We start from the raw sequence: 22155 nt of genomic DNA, 5'->3' as shown, positions 1-22155 counted from the left end.
CACGTCAAGTAATCCACGTCCTCTCGCCACGCTTCGGGGTGGCATGGATATTGTGGGTGTGCTACATGTGCTAGATCGGATCGCACATGCGATCCGATCGCATGTGATGTGATCCGATTGCATGTGATGGGATCCGCAGGCAGGAAAACCTTGAAACTACAAAAGTACCATCACATGCGATTGGATCACATGCGATGCGATTTCCCTGCCGCCGTTAAACGACACAAGTACCAAATCTATAAAGCTATCCTCAACCGACTTACCAGAACCTACGCAAGTAGCCTGGTAAGAGTCCCAATCAGCCCAAGCAGCAGACTAGGCTCACAAGGTGGAAGGTACCACTAATCTCAAAGCTAAATCAATCAGACCTGCTCTACAATCTGACAGACAGAAGGTGGACAAGTTAGGCTTGGAAATTAGAATGGGATAAAGCATTCACAATACCATTGTCAACACTGTGCACGTGCAGAACCGAGAACTTAATCAGAATCAGCTTTATTGGCCAGGTATACTTGCGTATACTAGGAATTTGTTTTCGGTTTGCTGTGCAACAGCCAGGTGGGTAACAAGTAAACAGTATACAGTATAAACAATAAACTATAGGTGGGAGAACATGTACAGTCATACAGAAAGTTATTCAGAGGGGACACAGTGTTAGATTATGGCGCGACTAGACTAGGTATTCACGAGTTCACATGTCAACAGATGAAGAAACTTTTTAGGCTTCTGGTACACCTGGTGGGAATGGCCCTGTATCATCTACCTGATGGCAGACGCAAGAGGACCAATGTGAAAACGCAAAAATTTCAGGACCAGAAACCACAGCAGCCCGTTTACTGTAGACGGCTTGAACTACCCCCAGATTACCAGAAAATGGTCGTCTGCTAGAGAACCTAACAAACCACAATTGTATAGCCACAATATTTGGGAACAATTCAAGCAAAAGCAAGTTTGCTCTGATACCCCAGGACACCCAGGACTGAGGACTGGGCTCAAAATACCTTTCACCTTGGAAAAATGCACCAAATAACGTGAACACCGCTGCATCTGTGAAGAGCTGCAGGTGGAAGTTGGAAACCGGGAAAAGAGACCATAGCAATTCCAAATTAAACTGCACCAAAAATGACACCCAAATTCTGAGGTTGTTTGTGATCTCGTGAGATAGGTGAATGGTGTGATGCTGCTTGGCATCCCCAGCAGTGGCCCTCTCTAATTTTCAGCAAAAGACCCTACCCATAATGATGGTACCACATGCAAAATTAAATGATCCTAACAGGGACTGATCCTGACAAAACCTAACCTTGGGAGAGGCAACGCATCGGGCCCTACGTTTCATCCAATGAAATGGGCACACCTAAACTCAGTTGTTGACATAAGCATCTCTATGGAAACGCTGCTACTGTATCTCCAGGACTTATAAAGAGAAAGTTGTCTAAGTAATGAGCAACCCTGACATGGCCGGTGCTCAACTGGATACACCAGTGTTAAAAGATACTGAGTTTCTAAAAATAGGCACAAGAGATAGAGCACCCCATGCGCAGACATTTGTCAATATAATATGACCCCTCTATCTGGAAACCCATAAACCAAAAAGAAACTGGTGTGTGTCGGGGGTAGTCGGAAAGCTGATTCAATATCAAGCTTCTCTATGAGGGCTCCTTCACCAAAACCTCCAACGAGCTCGAAAGCCTCATTGAAAACCTTATCGCGCACCCTACAACATTTGTCAGGAATGACATAATTAATGGCAATGGCTTAAAAGCAAAAGGGCCACACATCCACTTTCTGTCTAGCCTCTTGTGGTCCATTGCTGACTAAATTCCTGCAGGAGGCTACAGTAGCTGGTCAGAGTCGGGAATGAACAACTTGAAACTGTAATTGAAACCTTCAAGCATAAAACTAGCATCAGCAACATTTGGATAATTTACCAGCTGCTGAACAATGTCCAAAATGATAATGTCGAAGGGGCTTTATTTCGTACCACAGCTGCACTCTCCGTGGTCAGTATAGTGGGGGTTCTGTGCAAGGATATAGTCTTATGTAACTTTGTGCCTATGCAGCCCTTGCTTAATCTAATCTGTTGCCTACAGATTTTGAAAAGATAAATCCACTGGTTGTCCGAAGGTAACATACAGTACCTCATGCGTTTTGTTGTAGCAAACCCACAACTTCATTAGATTAGGGACTTGATTCAGACCTGTTCGCTAGGATGCGGATACTCAAAGCCTTGCTTACAGGTCAGTGCTGCCCCATGGAAATCCCAGCCCCCACCCCCCCGCAGCCAGCGCTGCCTGTATGCATGCAGCCAGAGGGGAGAGAATTCATTACATGGTCGCCAACCATCTAATGATTTCCCCCCCTCCTTCAGAAATACGTCAGTCTAAACTAACTTTCATTTCCACCGCAGATCGCCAAATACATGGCGAACGATGACGCAATTTGATGAAAGCTGCCCTGAACCATGCAGGCATAGGTCAGTCTGAGTTCCCGGAGGAACGCCCAGTGTTTTTATGGGGACGCCCAAAATACACTGGGCATTCCCCTGCTTGCACCCAGCCCTCCCCTTAGTGTGGGAACACCTCGGCCAGTGTGAAACACGCCAAAGGTGTTCACACAGGGAGTCTGCACATGCACATTTTGGCGCATGCACAATCCTCCTACCATCAAAAATGGGGCCAAATTTGGACCCGGAATCGGCCCCTAAATTGTGGATTATTCCACAGAAAAAAGCTTTAATTATGCTGCATTGGAACTACCACTGGGGCAATCTCTCCAACATCCTCAGTTTACTTAAGACATTAAATATTTGTTCAGCTTTAACTATTTCTAGTACAATGCAATTTTTATTTGACTTCAATAGATTGTGTAATTCATCTTTACTAAAATGATATTTCCCCATTTTCAATTAAAGGAAATTGGAAGGATATAAACTGTGGTCATCCAAATGCATTTATCTGTGAAAGAAAAACCAGTTCCATTAATGTAACATTTGCACCAACTGCACCTGCACCAGATGGTGGGTGCCCATCAGACTGGCTCTCATTTGGAAAACAGGTAATTTTCTTTAACTACTGTACTGTACTTTATTTTGCGGTGTAGCTTAAAGGGCATAGGTCCTTATTCTAGTTCACTCTTTCTGACAAAATCCTTCTTAGATGGACAAAACCATGTGCACTGCAGGTGTAGCAGATGTTACTTGTGCAGAGAGAATTAGATTTGGGTGGGGTTTTACTTCAAAGTGACATCTATATTGCAGTGTAAAAATAAAGCAGTCCGTATTTACCCTGCACAGAAACCAAATAATTCACCCGAATCTAAATCCCTCTGCACATTTTTCATCTGCCCCCCTGCAGTGCACATGGTTTTGTCCATCTGAGAAGGATTTAGTAATTTAGTAAGAAGTTTAATAGTGCATGTCCATCTTTGTTACAGTAACGCCAAACACCCCCCTTGGCACATCAAGTCACATGAGAATCTTCTAGAATTGAGCATCTTTTTTAGAGGAAAATGTATGTAGTTTAAATGCAAATATGATGCACAAATTGACTGTTACTTACTTCAAAATATGACACTTGTATATCTCTGTGCGGCTGAGTCTCTTATGGAAATTTACTAAGATCGAATGGGTATGAAAGTATCCATTCGCAGCTGGGAGTCGCACATTGGCAAATTTCTACTTTGACTCTACTTTGATTTCAATAGTATCAGCAAATTTATGACCATTTGTATGAGTGAATTAAACCACAAATTGACCGCAAAATATGAAGGGGAGATACGGCAAAATGTCCACTTATTTACTGAAGTACCCCACAGATCAGTCATATCTGTGCGATGCTTCTCTGTGTAAATGAAAAGAAAACCCCTCCTGAGTATAACCAGCTCTGGGCTCTTTGAGCATGTCCTGGTTGTAGAAAAACAGGGGAAAACAATTCTAGGGTTTCCCTGTATTTTTAAACCAGCACTGGGCTCCAACACTCAGCAGGGTAATGCCACAGCCGGTGTTATGGTTTTTGGGTGTTACCCCACAGCCTTGACCACTGTTTAGAATGGCCACAGTGTGCACTACTCTGCCTCTGTTGGCCTCCCCTGAAAGATGACTGGTACCTGCTATAACTAGGACTTCACCTATAATCGCCACGTTTGAAGGGGCGAATTAGGTCCGCCCCAACTCCGGTGCAATCAGGAATTAAGCAGGGACAAGGTACTTCGAGAAACAGGTCAAAAGGTGAAACAGTATTTGTTTCCTAGCACAGCGCCCACATTTTCAACATACACGAACGTAGTAAAATTGCAATGCGATTTCAGTCACTCCCGTTCCCGCTCACTGTCTCCCACTCCCTTGCTCACTGGTAATCCCGCCCCCTGTCACATCCTCACAGAAATCACTCTGAGGTGATTTTGTGAGAGGAGTGGATGTGCATTTGTGAGCTAGTGATTGATTCTTGGTGATTTGCTTATTTCGACTGAAATGGCTGCTGCACAGAATTTATGTTCATTGCCGCAGACGGAGGCGGAGGCAATTGAATTCTTCCAGCGCAATCATCTTTTGCCAGTGGCGGCGAATTGTGCCAATGGATACAGTATGCGGCTGAGTCTCAAGGAAGGTATGTGGCGGTGCCATGTGAAGGTTTGTCGGCTGAAGGCAAGCCTTAGAGCTGCACATTTTTTCCCTGGGTGCCGCTTACCCTTCCTGACATTGGTGAGGTTTATCTACTCCTGGGCGTAGGAGATGACCTCGGTAGAGTACTGCCAGCAGCAGCTTGATATGTCCAAGAAGACTGCAGTACTGTACAATAAATGGATACGGGAGGCCTGCTCGGTGGATCTAATGGTGCAGCCGCAGCTCCGCATTGGTGGACCAGACTGCAGAGTAGAGGTGTACAAGACCTTATGGGGGAAATTTACTAAAGGAAATTTGAAAAAAATAGGTGTATTTGTATCCAGAAATACACTTATTTTTGACATTTACTATCCCGAAAATTCATATTCGTATTGATAGCACATCAATATGACTACGAATTGCCGTATTTTCGGGATAGTAAATGTCAAAAATAAGTGTATTTCTGGATACAAATACACCTATTTTTTTTACAAATTTCCTTTAGTAAATTTCCCCCTATATGTCAGGTGGCAAAGCAATGTAGGCTGGATGTTACCCCAGCAGTGGGTATTCGGGGGAATCTGCAGGGAAACAGGGCAGTGCTTCCTGACAAAGGTGGCCACCCGCGATGCCAGCACATTAATGTCGGCTATAATGGAAAACGTAGAGCCTGGATCTACAATATATACAGACTGTTGGAGGGCATACAGCAAAGATCAGCTGCGATTGGTCGGATATATGCATGCCCAGGTGAACCACAGATATAATTTCATTGACCCATCAACGGGGGTACATACGCAGAACATTGAAAGGATGTGGGGCACATGTAAATCGTGCAATAATCATCATCTGGGCACTCCAAGGCACATGTTGCAATCGTATTTGGAGGAATTCATGTGGCGGAAAAGTTTGGGTGGGGATGACCCTTTTGGACATATCCTCCACACCCTGACACTGCTACCGAAGGACAATTAAATTATTTGACTTGATTACATGGTATTAATGAATCTTTCCTGTTTTAATTCAATTGTTTGTATTACCTGTTATTTTATGGTTTATTAGTTTTTTCAGTAAATTATACTTCTTAGTCAACACATGTCGTCATTACTGTATCAGTTGCATTATTTTGCAGGGGTGAATGAGTCAACAAAACAACACCACTATCCACGGCATCCCAAAGCGTGTGGCGGAACGTGTCCTCCGACCTTTTCATTCCCCCCACTATCCACGTTGGTGTGGAGTTTATTTTAGATAGTGTGGCGAGCGGACGCGGATTACTTTACATGTATTCTGCTTGCGCTCGCCACACTATCTAGAATCAACTCTACGCTGACGTGGATAGTGGGTGAATGAAAAGGTCGGAGGACGCGTTCCGCCGCCGCTCGCCATGCTTCGGGGTGGCGTGGATACTGGGTTTGACGAGCGGACGCGGATTACTTTACATGTATTCTGCTTGCGCTCGCCACACTATCTAGAATCAACTCTACGCTGACGTGGATAGTGGGTGAATGAAAAGGTCGGAGGACGCGTTCCGCCGCCGCTCGCCACGCTTCGGGGTGGCGTGGATACTGGGTTTGACACTAAACAATGGCGTAGGTGCAGGTGTTTACAATTGTAAGCACACATCACATAACATCACATCTCACTGTAAGCACCCATCACATATCATGGCATGGGTGCTTGTATAATGACATATCGCATCGCATCGCATTTCCTGCCATGCAATCCTATGCAATATTTTATTGTATAAGCACTTCTGTGCAGTTAATATGGACATCGCACAGCACTATAGACGGTAAGCAATGCAATGCGATGCAATTTCACTATGCAGAATAGCACACTAAGGTATTTGCGTAGTGGGCGCCGTGCTAGGAAACAAGTACCGGTGAAACTGACTAAAAGGGACCTGAATGGAAAAAACACTAACTAACGGCTCCTGAAGTGAAACTTCGTCGCAAGCATAAGAAAAATAACACCATGCAACAAAAATATAACTGGAAAAGGGGGGGGGGGGGGTTACAATTCTGTTGCCTTATATCTCTGAAAGGCTGGCTGTTTGATTTGCAGTAAAACGCTGCTAAGTTCATCAGAATGAAAAAAAACTGCAGATAGTCAGAAGGTGATTTAGATAGTTTTCAAGTACCAAAGAGAGATTTGGAATTGTATCATTTGTTGCATGGTGTGTATGTATACATTGTATCACATTTGATAAGAAAAACAGTAAATATAATTCTTTAAGCCATATGTTGCAATTCTGTTGCTCTTTGCAAGGCTGTTTGATTTAGAGCAAAAAATTCAAGATTTAAGCATTCATTAATGCTACAACCAACAAGAAAAATAAAAAGAAAAACAGCCTCAAAATGTCATTAGCCTCAATTGATAAGAATTTATTGCACCATGTGTACATAAACCACTTTCTTGCGCTATGTGTGCATATATGTGCAATCACAGTTATGGCGTTTGTGTCACTTCACAGTAAGGAACACACAAAGTGATGTATTACTATTATGCTAATGATTATAGGCGCACAGTGTCACCTAACTGAGATGTTAGACACTGCTGTAACCTCCCACAGGCACGACAATATCTATATGCGGTCATGCAGCTGACGGGGGTACACTCGTGGTGGCTAGATATAATCGGTACCTGTGCAGGGTATTTGAGCAGCAATGTTTGCCACTGTATTACTTACAAACCGCTTCATGCGGAGTTCTGTGCAGCCGGACGGAAGGTAGTGGATTAGCTGCGAGCATCTTTTTAGCTCTGCTTCTCACTCCATGTGTGAGAGCCGATGCCGGAAGTTGTGACGCGCGTTTCGCTCGGGGAGAGCTTGGTCACACTTGATCAAAAATATAACAACACACAAAACAAAGGCACATCATACCACACTGAAGGTACAGACAAGTACTGTATAAGGAAACTAACCCAGAATGGGCAAACATATGCAACGGCGAGGGCCTGCTCCAAAACCTCTGGTGAACCCAGGGAGAACTAAGCTCGAACAGGCTGGCAACAAAAACATGTGAACTCCATCCAACATAAGTAGACCCAAAATAATATGAAAATTAAATCAGGGCTCCAAAGTGGAGCATTCACGATACCGGAACTGGACGGAGACAGACCAGGACAGGCAGAAAGGGAACTCAGAAGCAGATGATTAGGACAGATTAGGATGGCAAGAACCAGCAGCAAGGTAGGTAACTATCTAAAAATTGAAGCTGGTAACTGGCTGCATGCTGCCAGCATGCATAGGAGCACAGGCCTGGAACACAGGACACCGATTTGCCCAGATAGACCAGACTGCTGAAAGCAGTGAACAAGAAGCTGGGTGCTGGTAACTGGAAGCTAGCACCTGGAAACAGAAGCTGACTCTGGGACAGAAACTAAAGCTATAACCAGCACCAGTCTCTGGGTCTGCATTCACTATCAAGGAAGCAAAAACCAATCACGATTACTGTACAAGCACAAGTCTCCTGCTCCTTAATTATGCACAATACGACTCCACTAGCCTCCTAACTTTCAAGCATTCACTGAAAATGCACCTCTTCAGGCAAGCCTATCACATAACCTATCACGTACCACACATAACCCACTTTTCTTCTGGACTTGCAACTTGGTGGGACTGCTATGCTATTACTGGTGCCTGTCCTTGTGTTTCCCTCCTATGTCCCTATAGATTGTAAGTTTGCAGCAGGGCCCTCTTTCCTCCAAGTCTGTCTGTTGTACCCAGTTTTTTCTTATCAATGTCTAAAATTGTAAAGCACAACGGAATCTGCTGCGCTATAAAAATAACTGTAAATAAATTATGACATAAGAGAAAATGCATCGTATGATAACTGCGCTTTTGAGGAAGGTACTAACACAATTGATTCAAAACAATTTATTTCTTAGTCAACACATTTAAAAGCTAGCATGAAAAAAACACGATGCACAATAAAATTACTTGAAGAAGCATTTAGCTTGGTGCTGGAGTTACCCAGTGGAACGTGTCAGGCTACAGCACCCCCACTCCTTCCTTCCCCTTGTGGACTGTGAATTGCAACCATCTTTCCAAACGGATACCTGGACTAGGACTAAAAGTGAACATTTTTAATATCAAAGTCATCCAAAGTCGACACAAGGACAGCAGTACATCTTCACGGGGACCACTTCAACTGCAGCCAGCAGCAGTGGTATATATCCCAGATATGTGAGGGTTAAAAACTGTCCCCCCCAATAACCATCTTGTCCATTGGAGAATCCACTCAAAGAAGGACCAGTGGGGTGCCTTTTTCTATACCAAAAATGGTAATTGTGTACTAGCACGGCGCCTGATTTTTTAATCGAATCGCATCGCATGCCATATACCCGATGGCATGCGATGCGATTTTAACTCATATTCGATATTAAATTGTATAAGCACCCTAATGGGTGCTTTTAAGCACCCTAATGGGAGCTTACAATGCTTAAATGCACCCCCACGCCACCCCCCAAGTATAAACGTGAACCCGAAGCGTGGTGAGCGCAGCGAGCCCGTGAGGGGCGGCGGTATGCGTCCTACGACCTTTTCATACCCCCACTATCCATGTCGGCGTGGAGTTGAGAATAGAAAGTGTACCTGTGAAGCCCGCGAGGGGACGCATATACCTGTGTAGGTATCCGCGTCCGCTCGCCATGCTTCGGGCTCGGTGGCTCGCTGCGCTCGCCACACTTCCAATTCTCAACTCCACGCCGACGTGGATAGTGGGGGTATGAAAAGGTCGTAGGACGCGTACCGCCACCCCTCGCGGGCTCCCTGTGCTCGCCACGCTTCTGGTTCACATTTATACTTGGGGGTGGCGTGGGGGTGCATTTAACCATTGTAAGCACCCATTATGCTTATACAATTTATAATCGCATCGAATCGCATTGTATGGCATTGTATGCCATATACAATGGCATACAATTTTAAAATTGTATGGCATTGTACAACATCGGCCGATATCACATCGCATACCATCGCATGCGATATGGTCTGCGATGCGATGGGCGCCATGCTAGTACACAAGTACCCCCAAAAATTCCACCCATGTTCACCTAGAACTTTACTCCTTATCAAAGCCAGCACCAAGCTAAATGCTTTTTCAAGTAATTTGTGCATAATGTTTTTTTCATGCTAGCTTTTAAATGTGTTGATTAAGAAATACATTGTCTTGAATCAGTTGTGTTAGTACCTTCCTCAAAAGCGCAGTTAAAACTTTTTTCTGGCTCTTGAACATTCCAGGGATTGACCATCCCTTAATCAAACTGCTGCTAAATTTGAATCAAGCCCTAAAGTAGCGCCTGACATATACCCTAGTCACTAGGGCCTAGTGGTATTACACCTTGTTTTGTTTTTTTCTATAAAATCACATACAGAATGGAGTGTCTCTCAGCCAGCGCCAGAAATTTACTTTCGTTCCTTGATATAATCGGCCATAGTTATGGTCTCTGGAAGTGATAATGGGTAAATACATCCACAAGCAGGACTCTTCCCTGGAATAAGGTCTATGAGACAGTCCCATTCTCTATGAGGGGGAAGAATATCAATGGCAGACTTACTTAAGACGTAAGTGAAGTCACGGTATGGCTTCGGAGGCAGATCTTGGGACTGGAATGATGCACTATGAGCAGGTACAACTCTCTTGATGCAGAATTCAGAGCAGGAGGCACCCCATGACAGAACTTGCATAGTCCTCCAGTAGATTGGGGGATAATGAAGAAGAAGCAAGGGAAGACCCAAGACTAATGGATGTGTAGCTTTGAGAATTACAAAGTAGGAGATGTGTTGTTCATAATCTTGCTGCCACCTATGGCAGTCAAATAAATAGAGGAAGTTAATTTTTCGGGGGGTATGGACCAACTGAGGACCAATTCTGCTATGAAAAAGTTACCAGCTGCACCTGAATTTAGAGGACTTTATGATTTCTGAAGCACTGTGACACTTTTATTTATACCGGCAGATTACAATCACATGAAGATTGAGAGTAAGACATTACTCCTAGTCGACCCTCTCCTTGGTTGACAAGGAATTGGCATTTCCCTGTCTCTTGGGGCCTGCATTGAAGATATGCGAGGGAGCATCACAATATAAACACAAACACTTAGATAGACGACAGCGATGTTCCCCTGAAATCAGACCTGAACATCCATGGGCTCTTCTTTAGAAGGAGATGGTTGGCATGGAGGAGTTGAATGTACCCTGGGAGAACCAGAGCAACTACGTTCAATTGCCCTCTCAAGGAGGCAAAGGTCCACCTTGGTACAGAGTGAAATGAGATTATCCAATTCTGTTGGTAAGTCTCTTACCGCCTGCTCATCTTTAAGAAGGTCTGATAGTCCATGCCAAAAAGCTACATAAAGAGCCTCCTTGTTCAAGGAGAATTCAGATTCGAGAATTTGGAAATTAACCAGTTATTGGCCCACTGGACAGGATCCTTAGTGAAGATGAAATAGGTCAGTGGTGGCAGAATAAACATGACCAGGTACTTCAAATAAACCCCTGAAGGCAGCGACAAAGTCTCTGTAAGAAGACAACAAGGCATCTGACTTCTCCCACAATGGAGATTCCCAATCCAGAGCAGAACCACTTAGAAGGGAGATAATTGATGCCACCTTGGTACGATCAGAGGAAAAGTTCCCAGGCTCTAATTCAAAATGGATCTTGCAATGGTTCAGAAACCCCCTGCAAGCTTTTGGGGTTCAAGCCTGCAAAAGGTTTGCGAATGGCTGCAAATCCATATGCAAGCCGCTCACCATCGAATGATTCAACCATTGTGTGCAGTCTGTGCATAACCTAGGACTTATTTGTACAGTGCGATAGAATCAGGCTGATCAGGGCCCAAGCTGACGTCACATACCCTCCTTGATAATGCCTGGGCACACCAGCATTTTTCAATGAACTTGCAACCATCTAGCAATCAAAACAGATGCTGGATTTCATTGCAATATGGCCACGTGCATACGTACTGCGACCTGTACGCATGCACTGTTTAAGAAGTAACAGATCAGGGATCAGGACTGAATAACCCTTAATACTGTAACCTATTTGTGAACACAGCTACTAATTGTAAGCTCCAGGCTATGTATTTAAGACAGTTGTGTACTTATAATAGGTGCAGAGTGCATGGTGCACACGGGCCCCTGCACCCTTTTTTCTAATACTTACCCTCCGGAGTCCAGCAGGGGCGTCAGGAGCACCATCAAAATTGCCAGAATAATTTTGTGCAGCCTGTTCTGGCCTTCTGTGCATGCGCAGTGGACTCTGATCACTCTAGTGCTCAGAATTCACAATGCTGTTGCCAACAGCAATGCAGAAATCGCTGGAAAAATAGAACCCATTTTTCTGGAGATTTGTGGCAGTGTTTTGCGGTAGAATCTGAGTGCTCTAGTGCCCATACCCTACTATAAACCGCACTGCTTCTGGCAGTGAGGAGGAGACCCAGCTGGAGGAAGCTGCACATGGGCTTCCTCCTCTCTTAAACTACCTCTGCTAGGAGCCAAACAGTGACTTCTAAAAATGTGACTATTACTTCAACTAGCACACCACTTACTGGTAACGATTACTAATATAAGACATCGCCTTGGATTTCCGTGACACGGCAGCAAATATCCATGGGGGTTATTCAGTCCTGATCTCTGTTGTGCTAATTCACATGCTGACCGATTGTTGAATAACTGAGCTTGCATACCAGTCGTAATACTCATGCATACCTCCCAACTGTCCCGCTAAACGCTGGAACGTCCCGATTTTTGGGGACGTTCCCGCGTCCCTCCGGCAGCCGGCAGTCCCCCCCAATCTCACAGTATAGACGCTGTGTGCATGCGCACAGCGTCTATTCGCGACCGAAAACGAGGGCGCGGCGTAATACTCATGCATACCTCCCAACTGTCCCGCTAAACGCTGGAACGTCCCGATTTTTGGGGACGTTCCCGCGTCGCTCTGGCAGCCGGCAGTCCCCCCCAATCTCACAGAATAGACGCTGTGCGCATGCGCACAGCGTCTATTCGCGACCGAAAACGAGGGTGCGACATCATTTGCATAAGCCACACCCCCATTTACATATGCCACGCCCCCTTTTCGGGCGCTTTGATCTTCAGAAAGTTGGGAGGTATGCTCATGTGCGACACCAGTGACAAAAAACACTGAAGAATTTATTCGCAAACCAGCCACTATTTAAATGACAGGAAGCCTCTGTTTCTGGGCAGCAATCTGATGTCTCTGGGTGTGCCTGAAAGGACGCAAGCATGCCCAGGTGTTTTATGGGATGGTGGGTGACATCAGCTCCAGCCTCGATCAGCCTGTGTCTGTCGCAGAGCTGTGGAAGGGAAAGGGTTATGCACAGACTGCACAAACTAAAAACATCAGTCAGTGGTGAGTGGTTTGTGAATCAATTTGCACAGAGTGGACGAACAGCTATCCATTAGCAAGCCATATGCCAGGCGGGATTTCACTCAGGCTTGGTGGTGGATAACTCATCGCAGACCTCTGAAAATTTGTACAACAGCGATCTGGTCAAAATCAGGCCCTATATGATTTACATTAGGGAGTGAATAACCCTATATATTTAACATTACTTTTGTACATTATATATATTATAATGTAGGGCTTATGTGATAACTGAAGCATGCAGAATACAGGTGCTGTGATCTATATTGTACATTTACACATCATGCAATAAATTACAGATGTAATGTATAAACAGCCAGTGACACTACATATTTAATAGGATGGAGAATTGTGATTTGATAATATATTATCTATATTAAGTGTTATAGAATATTTGGAAAGGAACAAGATAAAGTGGTTGGATGGTCGGACGCAAGAGCTGCCTGTAAATCGTTAAATGGAAATTTGGCCAGCATACACGACAATTTGGTACAAGGTAAGTAATATTAAGTTATTCGTGTTATGAGCACCTAAATTATTTTTTGGATTACGTCCAGTGCAGGAAGTGTGTTGGCATGTAATGATATGACATATGGAACCCACTGAGCTCAGTTGCAGGGTCTACAGAACAACATGTCCTGCATCATGTGACCCATTTGTGCACCCCACCACCTGCTGAATTCCATGCATCCTGCAGCTCTGATCATGGTGGTTCTCACAGACCACCATGCAGTGCACCCTGCAGCACCACTCTCTAGAAGCCTTGGCGGAACCCTACAGTACCGCTTCCCTACCTCCATCCCCAGCATCGGATTCTCGCAAGACTTGGATCCCATACATGGCACCTTGTTTTGGGATACAAGCTAAGAAGCAGCATGCTGTAAAAAAAAATATTTTCTTTTTCCTACGGTACTGCGCTGTGTATATGTTACTGTGAGTGCAGGCCATACCCAACTGTGTATACGGTGCTATGACTGCAGGCTGTACTCCAGGGTTGCCTACTCTCCTGGAATGGCTGTGAGGCTCCATAAAATCGTTTTTAGGGGCTGGGGAAATGCCCTGAGTTAATGGAAGTGTACCAAAATTTATCTTTTAATGGTACATTTTAAAATAAGTACTAGACAGACGTAAAGACATAGACACACATAGGCCCTTATTCTGGTTGGTGCGGTCAGAGCCGCACACGGGGCTCCGACCGCACAAACCAAGGGCCGCCCACCAGACGGATCGCCACGGCCGTCCGTACACGGACGGCTGGCGATCCGCATTAAAATGGTGGAGGCTACGCCTCCACCATGGTGGGAGCTGCCCCCTGCATTCGATGGTCGTCGACCATCGAAGGCAGGGCCGCACGCCGCGGCAGCTCCCGCAAGCTGAGACCACACGGACAATCGTCCGTGTGGTAGCTTGTATGGGGGCTGAAAGCTGACATCCGGCGACGTCAGCTTTCCGCCCCCATGTCATGGTAATGAGGGCGTCATGCCCTCATTACCATGCATACGCCCCGCGTTTGCATGGGAACGCCCATGAAACGCGGGGCGTACACATAGGGAAATGAGGGCATGATGCCTCTCACGCCCCTATACGCCCCCTTTGCGGCGGACGAAAGACGTCTGCGGCGAAGGGGGCTGCACATGCGCAGAATGACCTCTGCGCATGTGCAGACCAAAAACATCGGCGGTACGGCCGCACGCGGGCCGTACCGTGCCGATTAGAATAAGGGCCATAGACATAAATAAATAACAATAATAAATAATAATTGTTATATTGGTTTACTGCTTGAATTGTTTGCAATACTTAGGATAGCATTGAGTCTTAAAGGCCCCTTACACTTGTGAGATTGTCAGATTTGACCCAATTCGGGTGGATTGGGCCGTTTGGGCTCTGAATATTGATTAAATGCAGGTATAAGTAGCCGGGTTAGGGGGTCTGTCAGGTTGTGGCTCCCATCCCCTGGAGATTGCTCTGTTGGCTCACGCTGTATATGCTGCATCAATACTATTGGCTGAGCTTACTCCTTGACAACTGTCACTGCTGTGATCGAAATGTTGGAGTTTGGAGATTGTACCAGCTAAACAGGTTTTTTTCTTTATTCATACATAGTCTATTCCTGTGGAGAGGGCTTTTTCCTATTTTTGATATTAGGATATTGTTTGTATTTTTTGCCACAGGTTCCTACCTGTGTGCCAATAAGGCACCCCACCCATTGCATAGGTTGAAGGTGTGAGTGCAGGCTCTGTGGATCTTTATATATATATATAGACAGCTTCCCTCTATATATATATATATATATATATATATATATATATATATATATATATATATATACAGAGGCTGGGGGTGCGGCACTCGTAGCTTCGTTATCAGCGAATCAATAAACACACCGTGACACGGTAGCTGGGTGATCAACGTTTCAAATAACTTGTATTTTTCATCAGGATAAAGGTCATAAAAAACATACACATACCTTTATAGGTGAATACAAACAAGTGCAAACACAACGTGCCAGTGAAAGGAGGCCCGCCCTGCCACAGGAGGGGGGTGTATAGTGACATCATCATAGGGCGTCGGATAGACGCTACGTGGTTACCACAGTGACATAATAGGAATCTGCACGGACCGAAATTAGCATTAGTTAGTCTCCGTAATGGGCACGACAGTCATCATAGGTATTGTACTTTCAAGCATAAGGTGCGGTACAGTTGTACGTTATATAAGTTACTAAGCATTTCAAAGCATATTTGATCGGCAGCGCTGTTGGATTACCGTGGAGACGGTCTGCGTTGTTGCGCACGCAATTGGGTTACCGTGGAAACGGTCAGGGCTGTAGCGCACACAATGCAATAAATACATTACATAAACAAAGCATACGGGAATATTAGTAAAATCTATATGAATCAAGAAAAATACGTAGCATAATATCAGCGAAATAGTATATAGTAGCACATACTGTAACAACGGTAAAGATCATACTAATAACAGGCAATATGAAAACCTGTACATAATACAGGGCATCTGATTAAGGCAAGAGTATGCTCATCATTTGAAAACTGAAAAAGAAATATTTTCATTGAGGCCGCGGGGTGCAATGACATTAAGTCTGTGAATCCAACGTGTCTCACATTGTATCAATTTTTTGGATATATTGCCGCCCCTGATGGAGGGCTTCACACAATCAATCATGCGATATCTGAGGGTGTTTAAAGCATGTTTTTTCTCTAAAAAGTGGCGTGCCACTGGTTGGTCGCTTTGTCCGCTACTAAGAGCTTTTTTAATAGCGCTGCGGTGCGCTCCCATTCTCTCCTTGAACTTGCGTTCTGTTTTGCCGATGTAGCTTAAGCTACATGGGCATATAATTTGATAGACTGTGTATTTGGATTCACAGTCTATCAAATTATATGCCCATGTAGCTTAAGCTACATCGGCAAAACAGAACGCAAGTTCAAGGAGAGAATGGGAGCGCAGCGCTATTAAAAAAGCTCTTAGTAGCGGACAAAGCGACCAACCAGTGGCACGCCACTTTTTAGAGAAAAAACATGCTTTAAACACCCTCAGATATCGCATGATTGATTGTGTGAAGCCCTCCATCAGGGGCGGCAATATATCCAAAAAATTGATACAATGTGAGACACGTTGGATTCACAGACTTAATGTCATTGCACCCCGCGGCCTCAATGAAAATATTTCTTTTTCAGTTTTCAAATGATGAGCATACTCTTGCCTTAATCAGATGCCCTGTATTATGTACAGGTTTTCATATTGCCTGTTATTAGTATGATCTTTACCGTTGTTACAGTATGTGCTACTATATACTATTTCGCTGATATTATGCTACGTATTTTTCTTGATTCATATAGATTTTACTAATATTCCCGTATGCTTTGTTTATGTAATGTATTTATTGCATTGTGTGCGCTACAGCCCTGACCGTTTCCACGGTAACCCAATTGCGTGCGCAACAACGCAGACCGTCTCCACGGTAATCCAACAGCGCTGCCGATCAAATATGCTTTGAAATGCTTAGTAACTTATATAACGTACAACTGTACCGCACCTTATGCTTGAAAGTACAATACCTATGATGACTGTCGTGCCCATTACGGAGACTAACTAATGCTAATTTCGGTCCGCGCAGATTCCTATTATGTCACTATGGTAACCACGTAGCGTCTATCCGACGCCCTATGATGATGTCACTATACACCCCCCTTCTGTGGCAGGGCGGGCCTCCTTTCACTGGCACGTTGTGTTTGCACTTGTTTGTATTCACCTATAAAGGTATTTGTATGTTTTTTATGACCTTTATCCTGATGAAAAATACAAGTTATTTGAAACGTTGATCACCCAGCTACCGTGTCACGGTGTGTTTATTGATTTGCTGATAACGAAGCTACGAGTGCCGCACCCCCAGCCTCTGTATGTATGATTTTTGTGAGGGCACCGGCTGCAGCTATATTATTGTTCTATAGGAGTGCCAGACCTCCGCGACCTATATATATATATATATATATATATACAGTGGTCGAAGTGGAAATTTTGAAGTGGGGGTATGGAAATTTTGAAGTGGGGGTATGGAAAAGTAAAGAGTGAATATAGTGCGCACCTTCGGACACCCCCCTGTCCATCAACGTCCCCTGCCAGACTGCCTCGTTGTGCAGGGGTATTACAAAAGCACAATATGTGCTGCTGAGTGATCAGAGAGCATCCTGAGGGGGAAAAAAAAACTTTTTTTTTTATCTTCAGATTAAAGTGGGGGTATACCATACCCCCGTATACCGCCCCACTTCGACCACTGTATATATATATATATATATATATATATATATATATATATATATTATATATATATATATATATATATATATATATGAAGACTTAGGTCTGGCACTCCTCTGGATGCAGTAAGTAGATGCCTGGGTGCCTTTCAGAGAGCGCTGCAACACGCTGGATATATACAGTCTGGGGAGATGGCACTCACAGGTCTTATAACACCGGAACAAAAGCACGGAGGCTTAGGTAGGCAATAACGTTTCGGTCTTTAATGACCTTCGTCAGATTGAACAATGAATGTACAAAGAGAACTTACTTATATAACACCCGCCACCACCGTGAAACAGTCTCTGGAAACGCCGTCCGTCCGGTCCCGTGACGTCACTCACATGCAACGCGCGGCCTCCGCCACGCACAGACAGCTGACATGTTACCATAGAGACCTGTAAACAAAAACATCGTGTCATTGTGGACAACCAATAGAAACGATTAAGCTAAACAGCAGTATGATAATACATCGATAAATGTGTTGCATGATATCTTAATGTATAATAACTTTAAATATAGCAAAACTGATGCAAAGCATTACAACATCAGTGCAATAAACAGTATTCTAACCTAGATCATAAGAAGCAGGACATGCTGTAATTTTCATTAAGTCCGTGTGGAGACACCGTATTTAATCGGTGTATCCACCGGACCTCTCGTTGCAACAATTGCTTTGCACGGTCACCCCCTCTCAAGTTGGCAGGGATTTGGTCTATTATTTTATATCTAAGTGTATCAACACTATGTTTAGATTCCCGGAAGTGCCGTGCCACCGGTGGCTCCGGTGTACCCGGTTTGCCTTCTATGGACAGACGTACGGTTGACCTATGGACAGCAGCTCTTTCTTTAAAGGGGCGAGTGGTTTTTCCCACGTACATGAGTCCGCAGGGACACTTGATGGTATAAATAACGTAAGCACTGCTACATGTTAGAATGTGTTTTATCGGGATTTTTACACCTGTGTGTGGATGTGCCACTGAGTTGCCAGTTTCCATGAAACTGCAAGTGGCACACCCAAGGCATCTATAACACCCTGGTTTTTTGGATAGAAAGGTGTGAGAGGTATGTGTCTGATGGGCAGAAATGTCATTTTTGACTAGCCAGTCTTTCAGGCTACGTTCCCGTTTGTAACTTGGAAGAAGTGTCACATTTTTAAACATGTTAAGATCAGTGTCCTGTTTTAACATTGGCCATAAATCTCGTACTGTTTTAACTATTTGAGGGCTTGCCCCGCCATAGAATTGAACCAGTGGGATTTTATCAGTTGAATCTAGTTTTTTGGTTTTAGGTTGTAGGGCTTCTGACCGCATGACTGAGAGTGCTTTTTTCTTAGCCTGCAGTAATTCGGTATGGTTTTACCCTCTCACTAAAAATTTCGGTACTCTTTACCTAGCACGGCGCCCATCGCGGGCATTGAATGCACTAAAAAATCGGGTGCGACGCGACCGACGCGATGCCCGCGATTTCCCATAGGGACCAATGTTAAATTTCTCAATTGACCCGATTTTTCTGTTCAATGCCTCAATTGACACGATTTTTCCATAGGAATCAATGTTAAATGGCCCACAGAGGCCAAATAGCCACCCTGAAGTGTGAAATGGCCCCCACAATTGTTAACGCCACCCCACGATCAAAGTGAACCCGAAGCGTGGCGAGCGCAGCGAGCCCGCGAGGGGCGGCGGTACGCGTCCTACGACCTTTTCATACCCCCACTATCCACGTCGGCGTGGAGTTGAGAATAGAATAGTGTGGCGAGCGCAGCGAGCCCGAAGCGTGGCGAGCGCAGCGAGCCCCGCGAGGGGACGAGGATACCTGTGAAGCCCGCAAAAGGGACGCGTTTACCTGTGAAGGTATCCGCGTCCGCTCGCCACGCTTCGGGCTCGGTGGCTCGCTGCGCTCGCCACACTATTCTATTCTCAACTCCACGCCGACGTGGATAGTGGGGGTATGAAAAGGTCGTAGGACGCGTACCGCCGCCCCTCGCGGGCTCGCTGCGCTCGCCACGCTTCGGGTTGACGTTGATCGTGGGGTGGCGTTAACAATTGTGGGGACCATTTCACACTTCAGGGTGCCTATTTGGCCTCTGTGGGCCATTTAACATTGTTTCCTATGGAAAAATTGTGTCAATTGAGGCATTGAACAGTAAAATCGGGTCAATTGAGAAATTTAACATTGTTCCCTATGGAAAATCGCGGGCATCGCGTCGCACCCGATTTTTAGTGCATTCAATGGCCGCGATGCCCGCGATTTTTTTACCTGCGATGCCCACGATCAAAATCGTGGGCGCCGTGCTAGGTAAAGAGTACCAAAATTTCTTTATCATGATGTCTATTTCCCGTTCACAGTCTTGGGGGTCACAATTTTTGAGGGCACGACGGATTTGTTGTGGCCCCCAAGACTGTGGCCAGGCACTTTGCTCAAGCCGGACACGGACTGGCTATGTTACGCTATATGATCATCGATCATATACCTCCATCTATGAGAGGAGGGGATCGATCTGCTAAACTTCTTAAATGTGAGGCATGGTAAATTCACCGCCTGGGTATGTTGGCACCCAGGGGGTTGAACGAGCAATTGGGGTTAAGGATTTTCTTATAAATCTTTTGCTTTGTAAAAATCAACTTGTGTAACATCCTAGTTGTGGGATGTGAGATAACACCGGGTTCTGAGTAATTATTGAAACATTTAGGTGGTTGGTAATTGTGCATATGTGACAAACCTTTTATTGTTACTATATACTATTTTTATATACTCTGTTACTAGTGTTTGTAACGTGATGCCATTTCATTGCTACTGTTGTTTTTATATGTTTTTAAATGTATTGTATTTTATTGATTGTTTACATACATAGCGTTGGTAACAGGGCTCATTCAGTGGCGTCACAGTTGTGCGTCCGGACTGAGACTGCTGGCCGTTTGCGTGTTTTTGCACTTGGAGGGGGATATAAGGCGAGCTTTGTATGCATTTTCTGATTATTGCCTGATGACGATGTGAATAAACATCGAAACGTTGCAGAACCTTGATCTACGTTTCTTCATTCTCCTAATGCCGCTCCTGTCTATATACTGATTTTATATATATATATATATATATATATATAGATTTTGAGATTCCGCACTCCCAGCCAGCTTTGAACAATAATGTGGGGTGCTCCTTTAAGGCAACACAGATGTGTCCCAAATATAGAGCAGGGTAGGATTATTTGAATCCAATAAGGGCACTCACCAGCGTCTCATCATGTAAAAATTTATTGGTACATTACCAGTCACAGAAAAGGATGTAGGTCTACGTTTCGGCCACCAGGTGGCCTTTCTCAAGACACACAGCATGCTGTGAAGACGTCAATTGCTGTGTGTCTTGAGAAAGGCCACCTGGTGGCCGAAACGTAGACCTACATCCTTTTCTGTGACTGGTAATGTACCAATAAATTTTTACATGATGAGACGCTGGTGAGTGCCCTTATTGGATTCAAATAATCCTACCCTGCTCTATATATATATATATATATATATATATATATATATATATATATATATATATATATATATATATATATATATAAATAAAGGATAATCACAACAGCGGCGGCACTCGTGAGGAAATTTTTCAGCGTGTATTCAAATAAATCCAACGTTTCGGGGCTGGTAGCGCCCCTTTGTCAAGGTGTGGGTAAACCACACCTTGACAAAGGGGCGCTACCAGCCCAGAAACGTTGGATTTATTTGAATACACGCTGAAAAATTTCCTCACGAGTGCCGCTGTTGTGATTATCCTTTATTTATTCACTGCGTCCAGAAGGCACCGGAGGTAGCTGAACCCCGTTGGGTGAGTGCCAGGCCGCCCCCCGTACATATATATATATATATATATATATCTATATATATATATATATATAGATATATATATATATATATATATATATATATATATATATAGAGCTATATATATATATATATATATATAGATATATAGATATATAGATATAATATAATGTGTGTGTTTTTCTTCTAGCTTTCCTGGTTAGTCACTTAAATGGTTTTAATGTTGATGTATGGATTGGTTTGAATGATATCAATGCAGACTGGAAGTTTCTTTGGACGGATCAAAGTGGAGTGGTTTTTACAAACTGGGCCAAAGGTCATCCCAGAGGTTTCTATGTGGTGAGTACTTCCCTAAAGCACTACATATAGTTTATAGAAAATCTCCCTGGGCTGTCAATATATACTCTATACAGCAGACTTTGAGCTTCATATACAAAGCATCACAGAACTAGGGAGTGTGCCGCTATAGAGTATGACAATATTTTAGTGTATAGGCATAATGGGTACCTGCCCAGGCCCCAGGGCCCTAT

General features: G+C 44.3%; 1 protein-coding gene across 1 annotated transcript in view; it reads left to right on the top strand.

Moving 5' to 3' along the window:
* LOC146081226 (macrophage mannose receptor 1-like) overlaps positions 1-22155 on the top strand; it is a 282981-nt gene that overhangs the window by 156820 nt on the left and 104006 nt on the right. The window contains exons 15-17 of the mRNA XM_083189331.1: positions 2912-3054; positions 13368-13482; positions 21816-21964. Of these exons, the coding sequence (XP_083045457.1) occupies positions 2912-3054; positions 13368-13482; positions 21816-21964 (407 nt within the window). The remainder of the gene's footprint in view (positions 1-2911; positions 3055-13367; positions 13483-21815; positions 21965-22155) is intronic.

This window comes from Crinia signifera, chromosome 5 (genome assembly GCF_055691185.1).
Source record: "Crinia signifera chromosome 5, ASM5569118v1, whole genome shotgun sequence".
Classification (NCBI taxonomy): Eukaryota; Metazoa; Chordata; class Amphibia; order Anura; family Myobatrachidae; genus Crinia; species Crinia signifera.
The sequence above is the reverse complement of the archived record's forward strand: the minus strand, read 5'-3'. Positions and strand labels throughout refer to the sequence as shown.